The 24,596-nt window shown below is 51.6% G+C and overlaps 1 protein-coding gene across 2 annotated transcripts; it reads right to left on the reverse strand.

Moving 5' to 3' along the window:
• Window positions 1-1,981: 1,981 nt before the first annotated feature.
• On the reverse strand, window positions 1,982-22,604 carry NYNRIN (NYN domain and retroviral integrase containing). 2 transcript variants are annotated; one of them, XM_033188391.1, is made up of 10 exons: window positions 22,471-22,604; window positions 22,114-22,334; window positions 13,465-13,623; window positions 12,965-13,143; window positions 11,284-12,840; window positions 10,271-10,401; window positions 10,027-10,123; window positions 8,192-8,293; window positions 7,872-7,973; window positions 1,982-6,673 (listed from the first exon to the last, which is right to left on the reverse strand). In XM_033188391.1, the coding sequence occupies exons 2-10, from the start codon at window positions 22,309-22,311 to the stop codon at window positions 3,823-3,825; spliced, it is 5,376 nt and encodes a 1,791-aa protein (XP_033044282.1). In that variant the 5' UTR covers window positions 22,312-22,334; window positions 22,471-22,604; the 3' UTR covers window positions 1,982-3,822. The 2 variants fall into 2 exon arrangements, with proteins under 2 accessions (XP_033044282.1, XP_033044281.1); XM_033188390.1 differs by having other exon boundaries at window positions 12,965-13,623.
• Window positions 22,605-24,596: the final 1,992 nt, after the last annotated feature.

Raw genomic sequence — 24,596 nt, forward strand, 5'->3', positions numbered from 1 at the left:
AAAAGCAGGTAGGATTTTTGATTTATTGTAGCCATTTACCTGTTACAAGGATTTTGTCTTCCAGGTGTGTTCACTTTCATTCATGAACACATGGACTTAGTAAATAGTTGCTAGGAAAACATGGTATAGCAAGTCTTAGGTGGTCCCAACCTCACCAGATAGTTTATGTAAGTTTTAACAAGGGCAGGAGATAGGGATATTCTTTATTTTTATTGTTTGCTTATGCCATGGGATTGTCTGGATACTGGCAACTTCGTAATTTCTCTGTTAGGGACTTAGGGAAGCCCTCCTGCCAGGGCCCAAATAAGAAGGAATAATTGTGATGGTGTAAACCAGAGAAGCACTGACTGGTTGCCTAGAGTGTCTATGGTTCTTTACTATGGACAAAACTCTTTAATTCACCCCTCCAAAAATAGGAGGAATCTCAAACTTCTGTTCAGACCTGGTAGATTGTTGAACAGCAAAGAAGAAAAACCTCACTGTCAGAGGACTTAGAAGTCAGTGTGAGTAAAATCTAATTCTTGCTTAAAGTCATCTAGAGTAAAAAATAACAGGATTTTGCCAAGCCACCTTTCCAGTCAGCCTTCCACTTTAGAGTGCTGACCCTTTCCATTGCTGACCTGTGCTGCAAACAATTTATTACTTTTGACGAAAGGGCTCAGGCAAGACCTCTCTGACTGTCCTGTGGGCTGAAGACCCCAGGCCCCTGCACCATGGGCTCCTAAGCCACATTGTTTCCCTTACCACCCTGAACTGTATTTGTTTGTTGGATTGTCTGTCTCCCTCACCTGACTGTAGGCTGCAAAGAGACAGAGACCGTGTCACTCCTGTTACCTGTTAGTCATCCCACACCTAGGCAGAGCCTGGCATATAGTAGGTGTCCTATAAATACTGAATGAACAATGGTATGCACATGAGCTGGGGAGTTCTCCGGAAGGATGGTTCCCACCCCCACCCATATGCCAGCCAGTGCTGAGCAGAACCCTGGGCAGGTGAGAAAGGCAGCAAAAAGCAAAGGCCTAAAGTCACGAAGCTTGGCCTGGGTTAAGAAGTTCTCTGACCCTAAGGGGAGAGAACAGCAAGAGTTCCCAGGGCAGCAAGAAGAGTAATGTTAGCTACATGTGATGAATGCTATTCCATCCCAAGCCATACTAGCCTCTTCAAACAGATTATTTCATGTAATCCTTGAACCATCTCATAAATTAGGAATTGTTAACCCTGCGTTTTACAGATGGGGAAACTGAGGCCCCAGGAAACAGCCTGCCATAGGTAGCAAATATAGACACAAACCTAGGTCTATAATTTTTCCAGCACAATGAAGCTGTTTCAGCACTAACACCATTCTCTCATCATTCATTTATAAATTTTCTTTTCTTCTTTTATTTTCTTTTTGAGACGGAGTCTCGCTGGAGTGCAGTGGTGTGATCTCAGCTCACTGCAACCTCTGCCTCCTGGGTTCAAGCAATTCTCCTGCCTCAGCCTCCCAAGTAGCTGGGATTACAGACGCCTGACACCACACCCAGCTGATTTTTGTATTTTTAGTAGAGACGGATTTCGCCACATTGACCAGGCTGGTCTTGAACTCCTGGCCTCAAGCGATCCACCCACCTTGGCCTCCCAAAGTGCTAGGATAACAGGCATGAGCCACCGTGCCCTGCCTCATCATTTGTTTTCATTCCCACCCTGCCCACTTCCAAGATATTAACTGCCAAGGGTACCAGCTTGGAAGGCCAAAGGTGGGACTCTCCTTCTATCCCTGCCATGAACCAGCTATGGGGCCTTAAGCATATCACACTCTGGGCCCTGGTCTCCTCATCTGTACAGTAGGAGCTTAGGGCAGATGATCTGGAAAAGGTACTATCCAGGTCTTCAAATCTGCAAGTCTATCCGGGAAAAATATAGCAGCCATACCCCATGACTGCCCCCACACTCCTCATTCCCACAATTGAGACTGAAGCTAAACAAAAAACTCGACATCAGCTCCAGTTTGATTCATTTATTGACAAATCAAATGAAAAAAAATTCACTTAAAAGAAGGGTATGTGATCACAAATGTAGCTAACAGGGGGAACGCATACAGCACCAGGGAGGGAGAGTGAGGCTGGACATCCCATCACAGAGAGGAGGAAGAGAAACAATGGCACGGGGAGCGGAGGAAAGAGAGCACCTGCCAAAAATCCCACACTTTCCACTTCTCAGCTATCACTCAATCATTTTTCTGGACAGGGTTAACAGCTAGAAGTGGTTTAAGGGCAACATCCAGGTAGTTTGTCTGGAAGATCAGGGAGATGAGGAGTTGCAGCAAACGCGGGTGTAGGATTTTGAAGGATTCTCCAGCTTGAACCTATTACCAGAACCCTTTTCATGGTGAACTGGGAGTCAGGAAGCTTAATCCTGGTCTCAGCTCAGCCATGAACTCGCTGTGTGACTTTGGGTGAATCACTTTCCCTCTGTGATCCTCTTTCCTCTGCTGTAAAACAATCAAGTCGGCAAGTTCTGTACTGGCTCTAGCACTCTGCAACACCAAGCTTTCTGGCAACCTGAGCTAGACCAGGAGACTGGCTCAGCTTCCAGAGAAATGAAACTACTCAGAAGGCCAGCCAGAGTGACGTGGCACTGGCCTTCACCTGGAGCCCACTTCCTTGGCAGTGGCAGCAATTCAGAGGGTGAGTGTACGCACACACACCTGCGAGGAACTCACTCTTACTGCAAGGGTGCTCTCTGCAAAGAATGGCTGTGAGGGAGCCTGGGTTTTACTCTACACAGAAGGCAAGTCCACATGACTGGGGGGTGATACAGATGAAGTAATCACACAATCTGTAGGGTCTGGGATGCAGGGTACAGTGGAGGTGGAAGAAGCAGAGGGCTGTGGGCTTTGGGATGGGGTTGGGAGAGGTTGGGAGGTAGAGCCACGCCAGCACTTCGCCGTGTGCCACTCTCGTTGCAGACACCCTTCTCGATTAAAACAGAGGCCGGGGCCCCTGGGTCTAACAGAAGCAGCTCTTCAGGTAGAGTTGCCACACTTGGCATCAATATCCTTGATTCCTGTGAGGTCAACACCATCAAAGCAGGGGTCAGGAATTGTCTCCACTGGCTGGAGTCAAATGAGGTAGGCCAACCCATTTCCCTCTTGCCCTTCCCATGCTGACAAGCCGGTGGCTTGTGGCTGGCCATTCTCCCACTCCATGACACTGTCCTTGAGGCCTGGGAGGATGGCCAGCCCCGCCCTAACAGCTGAGTAGGCCACACCTGGCTTAAGAAAGCTGACTGTGAGGCTAGGAGGCAGCAGCCTCCCCACAGCCTGCCCAGGTTTATGTCAGCTGTGACAGCTCTAAGGGTAAAGGGTCCCCAAAAGAACAGGTTGGAGGGAGGAGCCCTCATTTGGGGTTTCCGTATGGGAAAGGACTGTGGTTCCAATTCTGAGGCCCACAGCCACAGTTTCATGGCCAAGATAGTAAGATTCTGGGGTGAGTGTGCATGCACACCACCACACACCGATATGTGAAGGGGAAAGAGGATACTTGGGGAAGAGGCACGGAGCCTGGTATATCCTAGAGGAACACTCTACTTCCCAGTGTAAAACCGCCAGGGACTCATATCTGACAGCCTTTGGCAAATTCTCCAAGTACCCCAAACTAGGGATGTTTCCATGGGGATTCTGGTCCCTAGTTCAAGGCAATTCAGCAAAGCTTTATGAAGCAACTTCTCTACAAAAGGCACAACTGAGGGCTCCCAGTGGACTGAGAGAACTGCTGGGACAGGGGGAGGCCTAGCAGCAGAAACCCAGGGCCCTGGGGCAGGGGGCACCCCCACTGTTCCCGCTCACTGCTCCAAGACCTTGAAGGACAGGGGGGTGCCACTCTTGGCAAAGGCCTTCATCAGACTGCTGGGATAGATGCACCCCAGCTTCTCTGGAGTTGGGAAGCCCCATATCCTATAGAGTGACAGGCTCAGACGGTCCCCAATATAGAAGGGACCCACCCATTTGGCACTGCTGCCATTCCTGGGGAGGGACAGCAAAAGCACCTGGTCACCCACATTCCACTCCTTCTCCTGGCTCTCCCGCTTGAAACGCCTGTTCTCGGCCTTTTCACTTGCCTTGTCAGCCACCCTCCAATGGAGCTCCAGCAGCTCCCCTACCAGCTGTAGCAGGAAGACGTCCATCTTGAGCCCTTCAATGTTTGCAGAGCTCATCTCCCACCACAGGGGCTCTGTGAGCCTTGACTCACCCCCAGTCAGGACCTTGAATGGTGTGGCATCAGTGGAGGAGGCCCTAAAGGCCAGGTGCAGCAAGGGCAGGGAGGCCGCCCACTTCTTCCCATGCAGGAAGATGAACTCCTTGAGGGCCCTCTTGAATTCCCAGTAGGCCCCTGAGCTCGTCAGGCAGGGGAACTGGAGGTCCCTACTCAGGGAGGCTACTTGGGCTCCCAGGGCCAGCCCACAGCTCACAAGGACGTGCCGGGCAAATTGGGGCCCCTGGGCTGCCTCCAGCCTCACAGGAACACCCCACCTTGCAAACACATGCTGAAGCAGCACCTGGGCCACAGCTGTGTGTGTGTAGGGCTTCAGGGGGAATGCCTCCACCCACCTGGTGTTCGGGTCCGCCACAATAAGCACATGCTTATGGCCCTCCTCACTTATGGTGACCGGGCCCACCACCTCGATCTGCAGGTTCGACCAGGGGGCGGTCGACCTGAGTGGCCATGGAGACTCAATAACCTTCAACTCGCTGCCTATGAGATTTCGAGGGATGCAGAACAAGCAGCTCCTGCAGTAATCTCTCACATGCTCCTGCATCCCGGGCCACCACCCCAGCAAACGCAACTTCTTGTAGGTCTCTTCGGGCCTCTGGTGGGCCCCCAAGGGAATGTCATGCACAGAGAAAATCAGATCCCTCCGGAGTTGCGTCGGGACTACCCAGACCCTGGGTTTCTTATCTCCCTTGAACATAAGCAGGCCACTCTCCTTGTCGAGGCTGAGTGAGTTAAAGGCAGAACTAAACGGTGAGGAGCCGGACAGTTTCTGCCCAGCCTGCAGCCTGGCAATGATATCGGCCAGGGTGCTGTCGCTCAGCTGTAATGCCAGCAAATTGGGCCTCTTGCCCATGGCATGGGGAGTCACTATAGGGGCTGGCACATCCTTTGGCAAACTCCACCACTGCCCACCCCCCTGGGCACCCTGCTTGGCCAGGGTGTCCACTGTCACAGCAAACAGAGAGCCCCGGTAGGAGGTTCGGTAGATAAACGGAAGGGATAAGAGGCCAGAGGTGAGGGATATAATGTAGGAGAGCAGGCTTGGGTGAGGGAGTGGAGCCCCATCGGAGGACAGGAAGCCCCGAGCCCTCCAGAGGGGCAGAAGCTCCCACAGAAGGCTGAAGATCCAGTTGCAGTGAGTGAGGAAAACTACTGGGAGTGGGGACTGGCCAAAGCGCTCCAGGCCACAGGCCACGGCTGCCAGGTGGGCATAGGTTGGTGTGTAAGGGGAGCAGGAGAAAGAAAGGGAGACAGGGGGACTGGTGGGTGATAGAACATAGAGACCAAAGCCAGCACACCACTCATCCTCACGGTAGAAGCAGTAGCCCGACATGTGGATGCAGACAAACGTGGACAGGTCAGAGAAAGGCGGCAGAACCTGGAAGAAGCGAGGCATGGAAGCCGCAGGGGTCAGCAGACGATTCTCCCCCAGCAGGCCCTGGAGGAGGGCCAATTCCAGGGCCCTCTTGCCTTTGTCCTGAACCAAGAGGGACCATCGGATCAACCAAGCTTTGGAAACCCTGCGGCCCTCCCGCACCTCAGGGTCCACAGTGGTCCGGGAGGCATAGGAAAGGTCCAAGACCACAGGGGTGTCTCCGATGCAGCGGGAAAAATGCTTGAGGGCCCAGGCCACGGCATAGGGGCTGTCTCCCCCTGACTGGGGGCCCTGGCTCTCCTCGTCAGGGAGGAGGGGTTTTGAGGTATAGGCAATGGGGTGCTTCCTCCCTGAGTGCTCCTGATGGAGGATGGCCGTCAGGGCCACATGGCTAACGGTCACCTCCAGGCGGAAGGGCAGCTGGGAGTTGGGGGCCGTCAGGCAGAGGGCAGACACCAGGGCTCGCTTCAGGGCCAGGAAGGCCTCCTCATGCTCCTGGTCCCACTGCCAGTCAGGCTTCTGCTTGAGGAGCCTGTGCAGGGGGCCCACAAGGGCTTCATAGTCAGGGATGGCATCCCTGTGGGAGTCCATGAAGCCCATGAAGAAGGAGAGTGCGGTGAAGTTGCTGGGGATGGTGAGCTGGGCCAGGTGGGCAAGAACCTGCTGGCAGGGAGCCTTTCCATCCCAGGGGATGCCCAGGTAGGGAGAAGCTGCCCCCGGCAGGAGGTCAATGTCCAGGGCCCCATCAGGGGGATCATGAAGGCTGAGGCACCGCAGGATCTCCTCTGAAAGGGATGGGCACTCCACTCTGAACACTGATGCCAGCGAAGAGTCAAGGTCGTCCTCCTCAGCCGCCTTCTGCGTGCCCTGCCCCTGTCTCTGCTCCTCATCCTGCCTCTCCTCCTTCTCTTCCCTGACTTCTTCCATATTCGGCAGACTCTCCAGGGGCCCAGAGTCAGCGTCATCACTCAGCTCAGTGACACGGGCTGAGCTGGGAGGAAGGGTCTTCCACACCTTCAGGAAGTTGCCAATGTCAGTGTCCAACCTACACCAAAACAGATGGAAGAGGGAGGGCAGCCCCATTCTGAGCAATCCTCCAAAGGGAAAGCACCTCTGTGGAAACCCCATTCCAAAGTGTCCTGAGGCTGCGCCAAGTGCCAACAACTTGCATGGCATACGCACAATTGGGCCCCTGCCTATAAACACTTCCTCTACCTCCTGCATGGGCCAGACCCCCAATATTAGAAGTTCATCTGTGCCTTAAAGGCTCATCCAATCAAAACTTCACTGACCAAGTAACATTTAAACTAGCTGTAAGCCAACGGTTTGGTAAGAGATGACTGGTGGCTTCCAGCCTAACACAGGATGAGCAATCCTGGAAAAGGTGGGGGAGTGGAGGGGTCACCAAAGCAAAGGAGAGCCTGACAAGGGACTTGTGAGGACACAGCAGACAAACCTCATCCACATCACTTTTTCCAAACTGGCAAGGTGAGACTGGGGGATCTGGCCCCAGGAAGCAGTGCTCTGCCCAGAAGATTCTGACCAAGGTCCCCTGCTGGGCCTAGGGAACTGGCAGGTGGGCAGCCGAGGATCCAAGTTACTGCAAACCAGTTCTGCTGGCATCAGCAACGTGACCTTGGAAAAGTCACTTGAGTCACAGATCCCTCATCTATAAAATGAGGACAGTGGTCATTTATGTATAATTCAAGTTGTGTGGATTGAATGAGATAATAAACATAGAAAAAATCCTACTTGGTGAATATTCTAGACACAGTTTCCCTTGGATACAAAGAATAAGAACAAGGCTATTCACTGCAGCCTTGGACCCAACAGCATATAATGGAAATGGCCAAATGGCCCTCAACAAGAAAACAGAAAAATCTATTGGGTACTCATGTAATGGAATACTATATGACCATTAAACAGAGCTACATGAATTAGCATAGGATTCATCTGAAAAAACTAATAAATCATTGAGTACAAATGCCAGTTTGGAAAGATACATATAGTATTAAAGGATGCATATAGAATGTTAAAACTACATTCTACATATGTGCTTTCATGTCTGTATTAAAACCTACTGTAAGTGGTTTATGAACACATAAACATGGCACAAGTATAAAGACATGAAAAAGTCCGATCACTCCGATCATTATTACACACTAGATGTTGGCCAACACTAAGGGGAAGTTTCTGATCAGCCCCAGGAGGGCCTGGGAGGCTGGGGAGGCCTGACCCATTACCTGTTTGGCTTCTTCAGAAATTCATCCAAGGTGGGGCCATCACGGCCCAGGGGGTCATCAGGCACCATGAAGAGATTCCCCGCAAAGGTGAAAGGCAGCAAGCTGGGCCCAGGAGGAGAAGAGGCACAGTCACTGTGAGCCCTTGACCCACCCACACCCTGTTGTCGCCTGGCTTCTCCACGGGGCTGAGACCCACATCCTGGCAGGTGCTGGTGGGCACTACTCCAAGGCCTCTCTTCCTGCCCTAACCTCTCCCATGCCAGGGGCTACCTGACATCCAAGGGGAAGGAATGGCTTAAGTCTCTGGGGAGCCACCTTACCGATCTTTGACCATCAGTTTCTTGGAATTATTCATCAGGATGTGAATCTGCTCATTGGTAACAATGATGCCATCTGTCTCCTCTGCCAGCTTTACCATGAACCTGCAGGGAGAGGGGGAGTCACTAATGATCCAGTAACTAGCCCCTTTACTTACTGGGTCATCTGGGAAAATGAACTTGCAGCTTCACATTGAGGTGTGTCAGACAAAGGCACTGCCCTCCTTACTCAGAAATCCAGGACCCCCCAGCCCATCCCCTCCTCTATGCGGCCATGTGAGATCACTGATAGGGATCGAGGTCATCCAAGGGTGACCTTGGATGCACACACTCCCAGCTGTATATACAAACACGCACCCGTTATACACATAGGCACATACGTACACATGCACAGACACAGAAACTCACATTCATCCACATTCACACATGTATTTTTACTTCTTCCATTTTTGCATCTGCAAAACAGAGACCCCTGTCTCTACTAAAAATACAAAAAATTAGCTGGGCGTGGTGGCGGGCGCCTGTAGTCCCAGCTACTTGGGAGGCTGAGGCAGGAGAATGGTGTGAACCCAGGAGGTGGAGCTTGCAGTGAGAGGAGATTGTGCCGTTGCACTCCAGCCTGGGCAACAGAGCGAGACTCCGTCTCAAAAAAAAAAAAAAAGACAAAATACCTACCACATGCTGCTGTGAGGATTAAACTGAACGAGATAATGCTTTTAAGTGTCTAGGTAAGTGCCCGCCACACAGCAAACACACACATATTCCATTATAATGCTTCACCAATGCACAATATTCATATACATGCCAAGACATACATACATATATACACTAACACATATAAGCACACATACCTGAATAAACAAATCCACTTTTCCAAGGATCACCTGTCCTCTAAAGAGGGCTGTGACCAGTAAAGAAAGCAAAAGCTACCTACTTCTCAGTATTCCCTGAAACTTTCCATTCCTGCTCCCCAGAGCATGCTATTCCACAAGTGCCCAGCAGAGGGACTGTCTGCACAAAAGGCATCTTCCCTCAAACCCACGCCTGAACTTAGAGGTACTTAAAGACTAGGGAGGGGACTAGCTCTACAAGGAGGGATGCGCCAGGCTCTCTGCCCAGCCCTTCCCAGGCCTGGTTGGGTGCCATGTCTTGGGAAAAGTGTGGAGAAACAGAACTTCTCCCTGCCTGGCGTGAGAGTTGACTATGTGAAACCAAGATCTCTGTCTGCCCAGCATCAACTCCAACCCAGGACCAGTGACTATGCCAGGGCCTTCCCTGCCCTAAGAGAGGTGGGGTCACAGGCTTCCCCTGAATACAGTGGTCCTGCAGCCATGCCGAAGAGTGGGCGCTTAGGATTGACAAGCAGGCAAGTATTCGGGGTTTATGCATTCAGGGCTTTCCTTTTTCAGAGCCCTGCCCAGGGCTCCATCCACATCAGCCATGCATAGACCTCCACCAGTGCCAGGGCTCCGAGGGAGGAAAAGACTAAAGCAGTCTGGAGACATAAGCCTCAACCGAAACGGGCACCCAAAACCCTGGGGAACCTCTGATGTTCACAGGTCATGGGGGAAGAATGGCTGTTAGCTAAGGCAGATGGACTCCAGAGTCCCAAAGTCAGGAACAACTCCGGGCTTGGGGAGAACCAACCTCCAGCCCTTTCCTCACTGTGACCATCCCTCTGCCAACAGGGGCCCATGCTCCACCCCACCCTCTGCACGACCTGCACCCCCAACATATTTGCCTCCACTTCCCCAGAGAAGACAGGCGGGACTCCACCTGACACACCAGCCAGGCCCAACTCCCTGAGCCCAGGAGGGCAGGCCTGGGGACCGGCACACCTGTAATCGTAGGTGGTGATTTTCTTGCCATTCTCCAGCTGGGAGGGCGTGATTGAAAGCATCTTGAGCGAGTGTAGCTTCGTCAGAAAGTGGCTTTCTGGGGGCAAAAGGCAGAAGACAGAAATGGTCAAGGGAGGGCTAAGTGGAAATAGTCACTCTGGAGTGGTGGAGGGTGGGGGCAGCAAGGCAGAGAGAAGACAGCCTAGTGACACTGCGGAAGTTGGGCAGGCAGGGGACACCTCACCTCTCACCCTCCGGTTCTTCTTCAGCTGCCAGGTGGGTACAAACACAGTGACCTCTCGGTGTCCCCGGTTCCAAAAAAACTGCACTGCCATGGCAATGCCTCGGCAGGAGAAGAAGTGCTGGAGGCCGTGCCTGTGGGGTCGTGGGACAAGGAAACACCCTGCTTCACCACTCCTCCCTCAGAGCCAGCCCTGGGGCAGCAAGCAGGCAATGCCAGCACCAAGGACACGAATGATGCCCTCTCCCCTTCCCTCCACACTCAGACATTCTCTGAGCACCTACTGGGTGCGGGGCACTGCCAGAAACTCTATGTGTGTGTGCACACGTGTGTGTGTGCGTGTGTGTGTGTGCATGTACTTGTGTGCAAGCATGTGTGTAGGGACATTGAGGGCAAGAGGAAGAAGGCAGCCCCTCCACTCAGAGAGCTCAGTTGAGAGCTTAAAGCAACTGAAAATTCCCTGGCCACCGACTGTGTGCTGGGAGTGTGCTCTGCACAGATAACTACTCTATCATGTGGCAAATTAAGTGGCATGCATGTGTTTATGCTAACACCTCTACAGCAGTAAGTGCTGTGCAGTAAGGGCAATCGCTAAGGGCCAGCAAGGTCAGGAAAAGCTTCACATCAGAGATCTATGCTGGGCCTTGAAGTTTGGGCTAAAAGTTTAAAAGCTGGCCCGGGAAGGGCATAGACCTTGGCAGTGGACACATTTGAGCCAAAAGGCCAGCTGGACCCCTTGCTGGCTCAGGGACCTTGGGCAGGATTTCCCACCTCTGAGCCTGTTTCAGCATCTATCAGAGAGGGAAACCAGAAGCCTGCCCTTGAGGGCTGCGGTGAGGATTCCACGCACACTGCCTGGTATGCAGGAGCCATTCAACATGGACCACTTCCCTCCCATTTCTTCCCCATGTCATCCATCAGAAAGATGGGAGGGGATGCCCACATTCTGTCCCCCCGGGATGTCCTGCCCCAGCTCCACAGCATCCCCAGCCCACGCCATGCCCGTGACTACTCACACCATGGCCACGCTGCTGCCATCAATGACCACTCGCCGCAACCCTTGGTTTCCAGGTTCCCCTGACAGGTTCAGCTCGAAGGGTGTATTCAGGGCCTCGTGGTACCTCTGGAAGCTGGTCACTGTGTTGTTCGCTTGCAGGTGGCGAGGCGGCTGCCTTGGGGCCCCCTCCCAAGCCCCCAGGAGCCCCTCCATCTGAAACTGGTGCTTACTGCTGAGGGCCAAGGTGCCGCTGGGCTGGGGACCCTGCCTTCCAGCCTGCCCCTGGCCCTTCGGTAAGGAGGCACTAGCCCTTGATGTAGGTTGGACCTCACTCAGAAGTTTGGCTACATCCAAGGTTGGCCCTGCATCCATGGGCACCTTCTGAGCTGCAGGCGTTTTGGGAGCTCTGGAAACTTTGGGGGTCACAGGTACTTTGGGAGCTGCAGGTGCTTTGGAAGCTGCAGGTGCTTTGGAAACTGTAGCTGCAGGCCCGGCTTGAGCTTTGGGTGTTTTGGGACCTGCAGGTGACGTTTTCGCTACAGGCATCTTCTGAACCTGGGGAGTTTTTGGAATTGTGGGTTCCACTTGAGCTGCCAACACTGGTTGATTCACAACTGTTTTTTGAGCTGTGGCCATCAATTGAGCTGCTGGCTTCGTAGGAGCCGAAGGCACTTTGGGAGCTGCAGACTCTGTGTGCACTGCCGGCATCATCTGGGATGTAGGCACTTTGGGAGCTGCAGGTGGCACTTGAGTTCTGGGGGGATTTTCAGCTTTGGGCACTGCTGCAGCCATGGGCACTTTGAGAGTTTCAGGCACTGTTTGAGCTCCAGGTACTGACTGATCTGTCAGTCCTCCTTGAGCCATGGGCTTCCCTTGTCCTGTTGGCAGCACTGGAGCGGGTCCCTCTTCCAATCCCTTACAATCCAACTGTATACTCCCTTGATCCCCCGACTCACCTCCAGCCTGTAGTTGGGGTGTAGAGGTCAAGGGTGGCCCTATCTGTGGAAGATCCAAGCTGACTTTGTCTTTTACATCTGAACTCCCAGGGACCACCAATAAACTCGTAACTTTTGGGGGAATCTCTGGCCTTGGGCAATTCTGCAGGGCTGCTTCTCCTCCCAGCTCCCCATCTGGTCTACCAGCTGGGCTTTCTGCACTGGGCAGAGGAGCCAGCTCCTTCTGCTTCCACTCCAGATTTAAGGGCAAAGGATTCTGCCCTGGCAGCTTCAACTGAATGGGGCCCAGAGGCCTCTGCCAGAAGGGGAAATTGAAGCATGCCTGGGACAGGAGCCAGGCCAGATGGAGAGAATGCAGCTCATTGATCCTCCAGAAGGTTGCAGCAATAGCCCCCGGCCACAATGGCCCAAAGGCTGGCCCCGGGGTCCAGGCCTTCCAGGATGGGCACACACCCAGGGCTGATACTGGAGGTTGGAAGAGGAGTTTATCTTCCATCCTCTGGACCTGCTTTTGCTTCAACAAGGCTTGTGTGTGGTTCGTGGAGTCCTGGCTGCTGGTGGCTTGCACTGGCCCTTCCTCTTGAGCACTGTCCATACCACCTTGGCTGTTGGAACCGACCCTGGAGGAAGCCCAAGTTCATTGAAAAGGTGGAAGGCCAGTTTGGTCCCAAACTACTACTATTTCCTTGGGGTAGGGGAGCAGGGGTAGGATCAGAGAAGCCAGGCTCATTCTCCAGAACTTACCGTACCAGCTGGTTTGCTGCCTCCTGCGGTGTACTCTGGGCTGGGATCAGGGACCCAGTGGCTCCCAGGCTAGATAATCTCTTTGAATTTTCTGGGACCCTGTTCTGGAAGGTCCCCATGTCCACAAAGGGTCCAGGACTCTCTCCCACAGACACCAGGGCTGGGGCTGCCTTCTGCTGCTGGGGAGGGCAGATTAGAACCTCCGGATCAGAGTGGGAGTCAGAGATGCCGAAGCGGCTGAGCCACTCGATGATGTCTTCCTTGCCTGCAGCATCCCGCACCAGGCTCAGCAGCAGCTCCTGGACTGCTGGGGGCAGCTGCAGTAGGTCCCCTGCATGCTGGTCACCACGAATCCAAACCAGGGCCCCAAAGGCCCGGGTCACCTCAGCCTCCCAGATCCCCCGGGGTGTCAGCAGAGGGGCAGGGCCCCAGCGCAGTCGCCCCACCAGCTCCTCCAGCCAATTCTGTGTCATGATGAAAGACTCAGTCAGCCCGCCCACCATCAGGGAGCCAGGGGGTCCAGGCACCAGATAGGCCAGGGTGCTCCAGCAGAGGCAGTCCAGGAAGAGGCCTTGGGCCCCAAGGAAGGCACAGTGCAGGATCGGTGGGTAGCGAACCTCCTTCCACAGCTCCGGGTTGCACAGGCCCTTCAGGTATTCCTGGGCACAGTGGGGAGAACACAATGAAGTCAGCCCGTTAGGGGTCTGTTCTGGGATCTGCCCTCGCCACCCAAAAGGCCAGTCCCTCACTAACCATGTGGCCCCACCACTACCACGCCCCATCCATCATGAGCCAAATGACTCCACCACGGCCAGCCACTCTTTCCCTGATCCTGCACCCTCACACACCCATTTCTTTCCAAGGAACACCAACAGAACAGGGAAGCCTGAGAGGGAGGAGGGAAAGAACCCAGGTTGCAGCTCCAACTCAACTTCAACTGATTAGGTTAATTGTGGGGCATTTATCACCTTCTCAGCATCTCAGTCTCTTCACCGAGAAAAAGGAAGATTGAACTGGATGCTCCTGAGGTCTAGTCCCAGTCTGGCATTCCTGAATAGTGTGACAGCTGGGGGGAAAGTGGCTGCACACTTCTGAACACCCTCCATAAGCTAGGAACTGATGCAATGTGGGGCAAGTTATTAATCACACAACACGCCTGCCCCCATGCCTGCGGTTCCTCATCTGTAAAATGGGAACAGTAATAGTTCCTGCCTCACTGGGCCACTGTGAAGCTTCAGTGAATTAATATGCAGAAAGTACTGAGGATGACACCTGGCACAGCCTGTTCCCATTTTGCAGGCTAAGAAGAACTATGCAGCTTGTCCAAGAGCACATAGCTAGAGGCTCTGATGCCAGAGTTTTTTCTACCTCCTCTGGCTGACCAGTGACTACAGGGTAATCATGTGAGGAGCTTCATCCCCCTCCAGAATGCCTCTAGCACAACCTGTACCCCTAATCATAGTAACTGTGTTGCCCAGAGGGGACAGAGGAGGAGATAAGCCACTGGGCCAGTGTCCAGGGGAACCCCTGTGCCCGCACATACACGCAATAGCTAACCAGAAGGAAGACCTCTGGCTTTCTGGGCAGACCAAGTCCTAGAGTTCAGAGAGCTCACAGGGCACACACTCGCCATCTTTAGCAGTGGCTGGGTGGGCGAGGTTGGGGTTCCTCCACTCTGGCTGAGTTCCATCAGTGTGGTCCCATGAGCTCTCTCTCCGATCAGCCACCCCATGTGGACTTCCTATGCCCCCATGCCCCTCCACATCTCCTTTCTTTGACAGTCATCCCTCTTATCCCTCTTCCTGCTTTCCCCTGACAGTCCCATACTCCATTTTGGATCTCCAACAGCCATCCTGAAGACCACCCAGGTGCCTCTCCTCAGTCCCCAGGCCATCCTTCCCTGCTCAGGCCTACGTGTCCCTCTTCCACCTGGCCAAGGCCACAGACCTGCAACATCTTCTTCAGAGCCTGAAATACATGTCTAATCCCTTTTCAGTCAGTCCAAAACCAGCTCAAAACCTGATGGACATCCCAAGCCAACCCCTCCTATCCCAACCTCATCTGGTCCCACTGCCTAGCAAGGTTAAATCTGAGCAGGTGTGGGCTGTCTCAGACCTTAACAAATATTCCCCACCCCATGCACCCCCATTTCAATGACCTGAAAACAACATGAAACATGGAGAGATGTGCTGGGGAAGAAGATTATAGGAGGCTTCTTTCTCTTTCTGCAGAGAGCTTAGAATAGTTATGGTTCCATCAACTGTTCAATATTTCATTTTTATTTTATTTTATTTTATTTTATTTTTTGAGACAGAGTCTCACTCTGTCACCCAGGCTGGAGTACAGTGGCACGATCTTGGCTCACTGCAGCCTCTGCCTCCCAGGTTCAAGCAATTCTCCTGCCTCAGCCTCCCGAGTAGCTGGGACTACAGACGTGCACCACCACACCCTGCTAATTTTTGTATTTTTAGTAGAGATGGGGTTTCGCCATGTTGATCAGGCTGGTCTCGAACTCCTGGCCTCATGTGATCCACCCTCCTCGGCCTCCTAAAGTGCTGGGATTACAAGTGTGAGCCACTGTGCCGGGCCCGATATTTTAAAATTAAGAAATATATAGGACCTGTGATAATTTTTAAAATAATAAATCTGAACTAATATTTAGTGAGAGCTTATTATGTGTCATGCACTTTGCACACATTATCTTATTTATTCCTCTTTCTGCCCTTTAAGGAAACACTATTATCCCCATTTTAGATGAGCAAGGAAGGCCATATGTCCAAGATCACACAGTTAGTAGGCTGGGATACTCAGGCACTCTAGCTCCACAGTCGGGGGTGTTCACCATGATGCCGTCTATACTGTAGAGGGAGAGAAGATAACGAAACAACAGGCATTTACAGCCTGAAAATACCTGAACAGCTTTCCTGCCTAAAGCCAACCCAGACCGTCTTCCTCCAAGAGGAGAAAAAGTAGAGAAGAAGAGGCAGGAACAACTAACAACTAGGTAGAAAGATGATACGGATGAATAGAAAAGGGCACAGAAAAAGTGCACTGTATTTGTAAGAATATATTGTCCAATACTGGCAGGTCGTTAGTCAACTTGTAAGTTAAATAAAAGCATTTATATGACCTATTTTAATACTATTCTATACTTGTCAAGGTGCTTTATTACTTAACACCTAACTTAGGGTTCTCCTTTCTCATAAGTCAGTTATCATTCACTGTCTACTTTCCAGAACCACCCCAATTTACACTGCAGGATACTCAAAAGACTCAGAAAACAACAACAAGAAACTCTGGAATTGGAAGTGAAGGTGAACATGAAAAACCAGGTTCTTTGAGGAGCAGTTAGACCTGGGAGCCCAACCACTCCCAACACACACACACACACATTCACACACACTGACATTCACACACACACACACACACACACACACAGGCTTGGCAAGTACCTTCCCGCTCACTGGAGGGCTGTTCTCCAGGGAGTACAAAACAAGGTCTTAGGAGTAGAGGTTGATCAGCATAATCAAAGGTGTGAGTACCACACAAAAAACATGGAGGGACTGAGGACGGCCAAAGAATGATGTATACAATGCAAGCTAAATGCAGAGACACTCATTCTGCCCACTCAGAGATTCGCTTGGCAGCCAGACCCTGACCCTCCAGGCCAGAGAAGAGAGGCATACATTCTGGAAAACCTGGCCAGCCCAAGAGCAAAGACTTAAAGATCACAAAACAGGGGTCCCTAACTGACAGCACCTGCAAATCTCTCTACAATCAAGTTCATAATCAACAAGTCTTGCCCACAGCCTCCACTCCCAATCAGCTTTTTGTCCTTCACTCTTTATCATGCAAGGATTATCAGGCTTATGAGAAAAACTTCTAAGGTGAAACACAGGGACCAAACCATACAGGGGGAAAAAAAAAAAAGCAACCTGAAAGAAGAGAAACTAGGTGGGGAGAAGAAAACTTCAAAAAGCTTACTGTCATTTCTCTCCTCAGAGAGATAACAGAGAATATGGTACACGCTAAACAAGAATAGAATACATAAGTTTCAAATTTTATTTAAAAAGCATAGGATACTGCTTTTTAACAGACAGAATATAAGTGACTTCTAGATGTTAAAAATTTGATGGCAGAAATGAAAGACCCAAGAAAAGGCTTCAAAGATAAAAATAAGGAAATCTTCAGAAAGCAGAACAAGAAGTTGATAAAGAGGAGAAAACATAAGAAAAGTAGAGGACTTCCAGAAAGAGAAGACAGAGACAGCACAGGAGAGGAAATCATCCACTAAATATTTCCCCCACATTTCCCGGATCTGAGGAACATGAGTGTCCAGATAGAAGGCTCCCTAAGTACAACAAGAGTGCCTGACAATGGAGGAAAACAGACCCACACAAAGGGGCCTCACTGGGAGACTGCAGAACACCGGGGAAAACTGACAACTTCCAGAGAGAAAAAAACATCTCACGCAAATGACCAGGGACCACAATAGCTTCAGGCTCCTCCAAATGGAGCACAACCCTCACATTTCTGAAGGAAAATAATTTTCCTTTTATAATTCGATATCAGCCAAGCTATCAATCAAGTATCCTTTGGCTATGCAACGTAGACATGCAACCTCAGCATTTTTCCTCCTGTAAAACCTTTCCCAGGAAGCCACTGGAGAGCAGTTTTCCAGCAAACCAAATAGGAAAGAAGCAAAGACCATCTCCAGGATGACGGTGAAGAGAAATCTCAGAATTTATTCATCCATTTGATAAATCATTCTTCACTACATGCCAGGCACTGTTTTAGGGTGACAATGGTCATTACACGGGACAACTAGTTCAGATTGGAGGGTATGACTCAAGAAACAGGCATGTTGAAAGCAGGTATGTTGAAAGCTGGCATCTGCATACACTTTGCTGCTGCACCATCTTTTTAACTTGAGGCTACAGATGGATGTGTTCCATCAACCCAAGAAAGAAAAAGTTTCAAGGTCCAGGACATGAGTATTTAGCAAAGAAAAAAGGCAAAGGATGCCAAGAACGACAGCTGTGTCAGCCTGGAAAGCAACTGACCAGACAGGAGAGATGGCGCCAAGAAAAAATTTAGAACCAAAAGAACACCTTGAACTGATAGACTGACCTTGTAGAAAACTGTACTGAGAGGCTACTGGAAGTGGTAAGAATTAACAATAGGTACAAAGAAAGGCAAATTGAAAAACAAGGAGTACTTAACCTCAATGACCTCAGTGAAACCAAAAAGTAAGAAGGAAAACAAAATCATAGTACACTTCAGTGCTTCAATGTGAACGCTATGTGCACAGGCATAATGAGGCAATGCTAAATGTAGATTTAGCAGATAATTGAAACAGAACTATCTTGAGAAAAGGGATTGGCAGGGAAAGGGAGCTAAATCCTCACATACAATAATGGGACCAAAAAAAGATAACACCAAAAATTGATTAATTAAAAGACAACAGTGTCTACATATTCTTTTAGAAATGTGGAGATGCATAAATGCCAGAGCAAATACTGTCAATGGGGATGGTTGTTGAAGGAGGAATTGGGAGGGCCAGGGCAGGGAACTACTGTGTGCTCTTCTAAGCCTTTTGGTAATAATTGGGCTTTCCAAATGTGTATTACTTTGATAAAAGAAAATTTAAGTTTAAAGAAAAAGAAGGATTCAGTGCCCAAACACAAGTAGGTGTCCTGGTAAATGTTTAACAATCAGCTGGGGGTGGGGGGTAACCTTGATTTGTCACATTTGCCAATTTTTATGGCATAAATATTCCCACCATGGCTGTAAATACTCCTCCACTCGCTTGCACAATTCCCCAAATTTTAACAGTGGGTCCATAGGAGCCAACTGCAGGCACTGACCACAACCAACTCTCAGGGTACTTCTCACAGTTAGTGTGCAGCAAAGATAGTTCAACTTCCATCTGACAGCCAAGCCAGATGTCAGCAGGTCACACCCTGTCCCAGAGCTCCAGAGCCCAGTCTCCAGAAGGTACTCTTGCCCACTACTACTGCCTTTAGGCTCCCTCCCCATCACCTCCCGCGGTGGTTACCTCTCTTCTCTGCCACCCACCCCATCCTCACCTCATTGCCAAAGGGCAGAAGGGCGGAGCAGGACTTGTCCTGGGCCTCTTCTGATCATTACTAAAACCCACCTCCCCACTCACTGATTTCACCTTAAAGAGTCCTCCCCAGTGTTTGTTTTGCTGCCTGGGAATGTGTTTCACAGTAATGTCTTCAATGTTTTTTAATCCCACCAAACAAAACAATTTAAAGCACTCAAGTTTTACAGAGATTTTCCTGAGAAACCAACCACGTAGAAACACACTCAGGCCCTTCTCCAGATGAGCCTGTATCCTCGATCCCTCCTCCCCTTAGACCCCAGCAAGCCACCCTCACCTTCAGCCCTCCCAGCATCCTGCAACCTGTGGTCTCCCAGAGTCCTCTCTGCCTGTTGGCCTATGTTCAGTAGGCCATTAACAAAGTGCATAATTCTGAGACCCTACAGCTGAGATTGGGGCCAGCCACACTACCTCCCTATGAGAACAAGAGATCCTTACACTTGGGAAATGTTCATGTGTCAGATCGCTGGACCTTAGATAGCATTTAATCCAAGACTTCCACTTTACAAACAGGGAGATCAAGACTCAGAGAGGGAAAAGGACTTGCTCAAAGTTATGCAGCTAGTTAAAAACAATAGTAGCTAACATCTATACTCTCTAGCTCTCCACATTTTATGAAAGTACTGTAACATGCATGATTTCCGCAGACTGTCACAACCTCTTCAAGAACCAGGTATTATTATAGTCTGTTCCACAGATAAGGGAAATGGCTCAAGAGAGGAGAAATTATTTGATCTGGTCACCCAGCTAACAGGTTGCTACCATGAGACCCCAGTCTCATACTCTCCTCACCATACCCTTCCTATGTTGGTTGTAACTTGGTGACAGCATATCAAACCCAGATCCCCTAACCCCTGAGACAAAACTTTATCCCCCCCACCTTCCCTTCGTCCTCCTCCAAATTGCCGACAAAGTTTCCTTTCTGCTCATTGTGTACAATACGTCAGGGAGCTACCCAGAATCCCCACATGCTGGGTTCCCACTTTTCAACAATGCCTTTCCCAAAGGGAAGACAAAAGGAAGTGGAGGAACAGGGCTAGGAATCAAGGGAGCCACTGACTCCATTAGCAGGGCCTAGAATGGGAGCCTGAGGTGTGAGATCTGTGGCCTGAAGAACTCTGAAGCAGCAGAGGGAGACGGAGCAGGTAGGCCTGGAGAAGCCAATCCAGGATTTGAGCAAGGAGGGGGTTGTGGGGCACCTCCGAAAGTGTGAGTCCTGGCCTAGAACAGTGTTTCATGCCTGTAATCCCAGCACTTTGGGAGGCCAAGACAGGTGGATCACCTGAGGTCAAGAGTTCAAGACCAGCCTGGCCAACATGGTGAAATCTCATCTCTACTAAAATACAAAAATTAGCTGGGGATGGTGGCAGGTGCCTGTAATCCCAGCTACTCGGGAGGCTGAGGCAGGAGAATCACTTGAACACGACAGGTGGAGGTAGAGGTTGCAGTGAGCCAAAACCACACCATTGCACTCCAGCCTGGGCAACAGAGTGAAAAAGAAGAAAGAAAGGAAAGAAAAGAAAGAAAGAAAGAAAGAAAGAAAGAAAGAAAGAAAGAAAGAAAGAAAGAAAGAAAGAAGAAAGGAAGGAAGGAAGGAAGGAAGGAAGGAAGGAAGGAAAGAGGGAGGGAGTAGGAAGGAAGGAAGGAAGGAAGGAAGGAAAAGAAAGAGAAAAAGAAAGTGCGGGTCCCCTAAGAGGGTGAGCTGCTGCCTTTCAAAGTAACAAAAAGATTAAGAACCCAAAGAACCCAAAATGCTCCTCTTGTTAGCGTACCCTACACAGGTTTCTGAAACATCTTCCTCTCAAGGCCTCCTGCACATCTGTTCTCTGGGAAGACACCCACCCTGAACTTCCCTCTTCTAGCACCTCTGTCAAAATTGGAAAAACTGCTGACCCAGCAGCTGCACAGAGGGGTTGAGGGAGGAACTTCCCAGCCTGCATGCCTACCAGCCTGGCTAGCCGAGTTCTGGGCCTCTCTACCCAAGGCCTTGACCAATTAAGATACAGTTATAGACCCAGCTGCAGTAGGTGTGTGTGTTGAAGGGGAAGGTGGTGGTGGTCTGGGGCAGAGGGAGACTGTCGCATTTCTACAAAGAAGTAAGATAAAGGAATCTAAGGGAAGAGGTAAACCTTGGGGGGCAGGGGAATCTAACAGGCCCAAGGGGAGGAAAAGCTTGTGAGAGAAGCCAGGGAGATTGCAAGAGAAGCGCACTGTGATCTGGCCTGTCCAAGATCCAGCCCCACATAGCAAGCCCTTTCATCTGAAAGCCCACAGCCCTCCTCCCAGATTTCCACCCATCTCCAAGGGCTGGGAATCTGGGAAGAGGGCTGCACCTCACTCAGGACCCCTGCAAGAGGCTAAGTGGCATCAAGAGTGTGGGGTAAGGAGCCCAGAGCCCTGGCTTCTGGTCCAACCCCCACCACCTCACCTACCTGACTCTGAGCACTCAGCCAGACCCCTTACCCTCTCTGGCCACCAGTACCTCATCTGTAAAATGCCAGTATCACTCTAGAAGGATCTCTAAAGGCCCCTCCAGTCCTAGTATTCAGAGGCTCCAAGGGGCCGCCCAGGATTTAATGAGACTTAAAAGGAGACAGAAGGACCTGGGCCTTTCAGTCCTGGTGGAGAACAAAGAGGTGTGTTGCAGAGGCCACAGAAATACAGCGCCTTGAGTTGCTGCCCAGATGGAAAAGTGGGGCTGCGGATGCTGGGGCCCTAGCCAGGGAAGTCTCATGGGGGGACACACACCGAGGAGGTGCTCTCAGTGCACTTGAGGGACAGAGGTGACATGTAGGGAAGGGGTGGGGCAGGAAAGGAAGGAACCAGAGGGAAAGAGAGGGTATGGAAGGAGCGCAAGCTGATCTGGCGAGGCAGGAGGAAGGCCCAGTACCTGCCCGCCACACTGCCAAATCCAGGCGGGTGCAGGGTGGGTGGTGCCTCTGAGGACCACCATTTCCCCAGGGAAAGGGGAGAGAGTGATCTGGCTGGAAGAGATGGGTGGGGGTGGGGAGAAGCTGTTTACCTTGGCTTTGCCCATGTTCTCTCGGGGCCCCTCGAGCTGTAGCCAGAAGTAGGGGGTGTCCGGGCGGCTCTGGAAGGCGTTCAGCTTGACCCTAAAGATGCGCTGCACTTGCAGCCGCTGCCGCTGCACCCGAGACTTCGATTTTGTCTGCACCATGAACCATTCCTGCGCCGGAGGATCGCCCCCAGACAGGAGCATGGCTGCCCCGCCTGCTCCTGGAACTAACGAGACGATAGTGTCACCCGGGTCTCAGTGCGGCAGGCGCCCCAGCCCCCAGTCCCAGGCGCCTAAGCCACGCCCCCTCCTCCCGCGGCGCGCCCCCCGCACGGCCTCCTTCCTCCAGGCTGCCGGACCCACCCGGCACGGCTCGGGCGCCCGCCCTCTGGAGCTTGGTCCCCTTCGACCGCCGCTCCCGCGACGAGCTCTTCCTGCCCGGGGTTGTAGGAGGGGTGGGACCGGTCGGGCTCCTGCCGCCCTTCCCTCCGCCCCCAGCCTTCCCCCTCCAGCACTCCGCCAGCCCCTCCTGGATCAACTCTGTCTCCGTCTGCTGGATAGCTTAAAGGGGCGCGGAGAAAAGGGAGGGGGAGCCGGGGCGGGGAGGAGGGGGCGGGGAGGGTCCCGGAGGCCTCTGCCTTCCACCCAAGTTTTGGGCCCACAGCCAGAATCCAGGGGTCAAAGTTAGTTTCCTTCCACGTTCCCCTCTTGCTAGTGGAAGGACGGGGGAAGAGGAAGGAGGGGAAGATTGGTTTCCGGGACCCTTTTTTGAGATTTGGAACAGGGATCTCTCCCTTTTACCCTCACCTTCTCCCCCGAACCCCCAACCGCCTCTCCCAGGCGTCCCAAGAGAACGGGGACCTCTGCCACTCCTTCCCTGGAAGGAAAGGGTTAAGGTAGAGTAGGGTGGGGAGCCCAGGGAGGCCGGGGCCTAAGGAAAATCTGGGCTGGAGACCAAGCAGGAAGGAAAGGGTAACAGCACTGACTCCCCACCCCCCACTGAAGTCTAGGGAGCTGGCCGGCAGCCCAGACCCTCCTGAAGCCCCCCAGGACTGGAGGGGCGGGAAAGCTGCCAGAGTTTTCAGACTTGAGTTGTTTATGAAAGCCCTTTTTAGCACGTTTGAGTTATGCTGTGAGGGGAAGGAGATAGAGGGTCTAGGCAGTAATGTAACCTCCGAGGTCTCCTGCAACACCTGACCAGCCAGCCAATTGAAATGAGTGCTCTGGGAGTAGCCCTGGGCTAGGGGGCCACCTTCAACACCCAGGCTCTGGTCACATCCCCAGCACAAAGAACACCTTATACAGCCCTAGGCCTGAACAGAACCTGGCCCTATGGAGGGCAGGGCCTATGTTTCAGCCTCAGTGACCTTATTTTCCAGATTAAAATGAAAAGCCACAGTCTGATAGACACAAGTATACCTATGGGGTCAAAAGGCATCAGACTTTAAATTAGGCCTGCCCTGGAACATCTGGGCTGCAGGGTCATCATATGTTTGTGTGCAGGCAAGGGAGCAGGAGCACCCCACTGCAAGGAAGGGGCCCAACTTGGGGCAGGGAGGGGCTCATGCTACTCCTGGTCTGGACTGGACTCAGCCCACCACACCCCGCTTCATCCCACACACCTGATTCTTCTCCCTAGATCGGAATCCAGAAAAGGAAAAAGTCATCTGTGTTACTTCTGGCTCCAAAGCCTTCTGCTCCGTCCTGCCTGATCCCCCTGTCCTGCCCCTCTACAGTACCTTGAAGCAGAAGGCCTTTGGGGTGAATCTCCATCTCTGGCCCTCTTTCCACCTCTGACTGCTCTCCTTTTATCAAAAGAGGCTCCTGCCTTATTGTGCTTCAGTTTCTGTTACAAAGCAAGGTGAGAGTTACATACCCCTCTTCCCTGCACTTTCCCTGAATGAATACTTAACTCTTGTTGCCCTCCTCTATCTGATCGTGAATCCCAAGCATGGTGGCCATCTTCATGGAGAACTCCTGGGTTTAATTCTATGTTTAAAGAGGCCATGTTGAGGGTCAGAAGAGGTCAAGCTTAGGAGTCAAGTTATGTATAAATGGACAAAAGCAGACAATTTATTTAAACTCTTGCGTCCCTATTTCCTTAACTCATGAAAACTGGGATGATGATAATACATACAGCAGAGGGTAGAAATCAGACCACACAGGTAAAGTGCCAGGCACAGGGCCTGGCACAGAGTAGATACCCAATATATGTTAGTTCCCCCTTTCAAGAGCTTATCTCTTCTCCCCAACCTCAGTTCTAGCCAACGTGTCACCACACCTTCATAGAAATCCTCTCCTCACCCTTCCTACTAACCCATCCCCCAGCTCCTGCCTCTCCTGGAGGTAGAAATTTGGTTAGGTCTTTGGGAGGCCGAGACGGGCGGATCACGAGGTCAGGAGATCAAGACCATCCTGGTTAACACGGTGAAACCCCGTCTCTACTAAAAAAAAAAAAATACAAAAAACTAGCCGGGCGAGGTGGCGGG

The sequence above is a fragment of the Trachypithecus francoisi genome, unplaced genomic scaffold (assembly GCF_009764315.1).
Source record: "Trachypithecus francoisi isolate TF-2019V2 unplaced genomic scaffold, Tfra_2.0 Lachesis_group3, whole genome shotgun sequence".
In the NCBI taxonomy this organism is placed as follows: Eukaryota; Metazoa; Chordata; class Mammalia; order Primates; family Cercopithecidae; genus Trachypithecus; species Trachypithecus francoisi.

What these genes read in the sequence shown, in the direction of transcription:
- NYNRIN (XM_033188390.1), bottom strand. Translation starts at nt 22,311, where the DNA reads ATGCTCCTGTCTGGGGGCGATCCTCCGGCGCAGGAATGGTTCATGGTG. An exon ending in GGCAGCAGCGTGGCCATGGT is followed by an intron (nt 10,402 to 11,283) that starts GTGAGTAGTCAC and finishes ACGACCCCACAG; the next exon opens with GCACGGCCTCCAGCACTTCT. An exon ending in ATCACCACCTACGATTACAG is followed by an intron (nt 8,294 to 10,026) that starts GTGTGCCGGTCC and finishes CTCTCCCTGCAG; the next exon opens with GTTCATGGTAAAGCTGGCAG.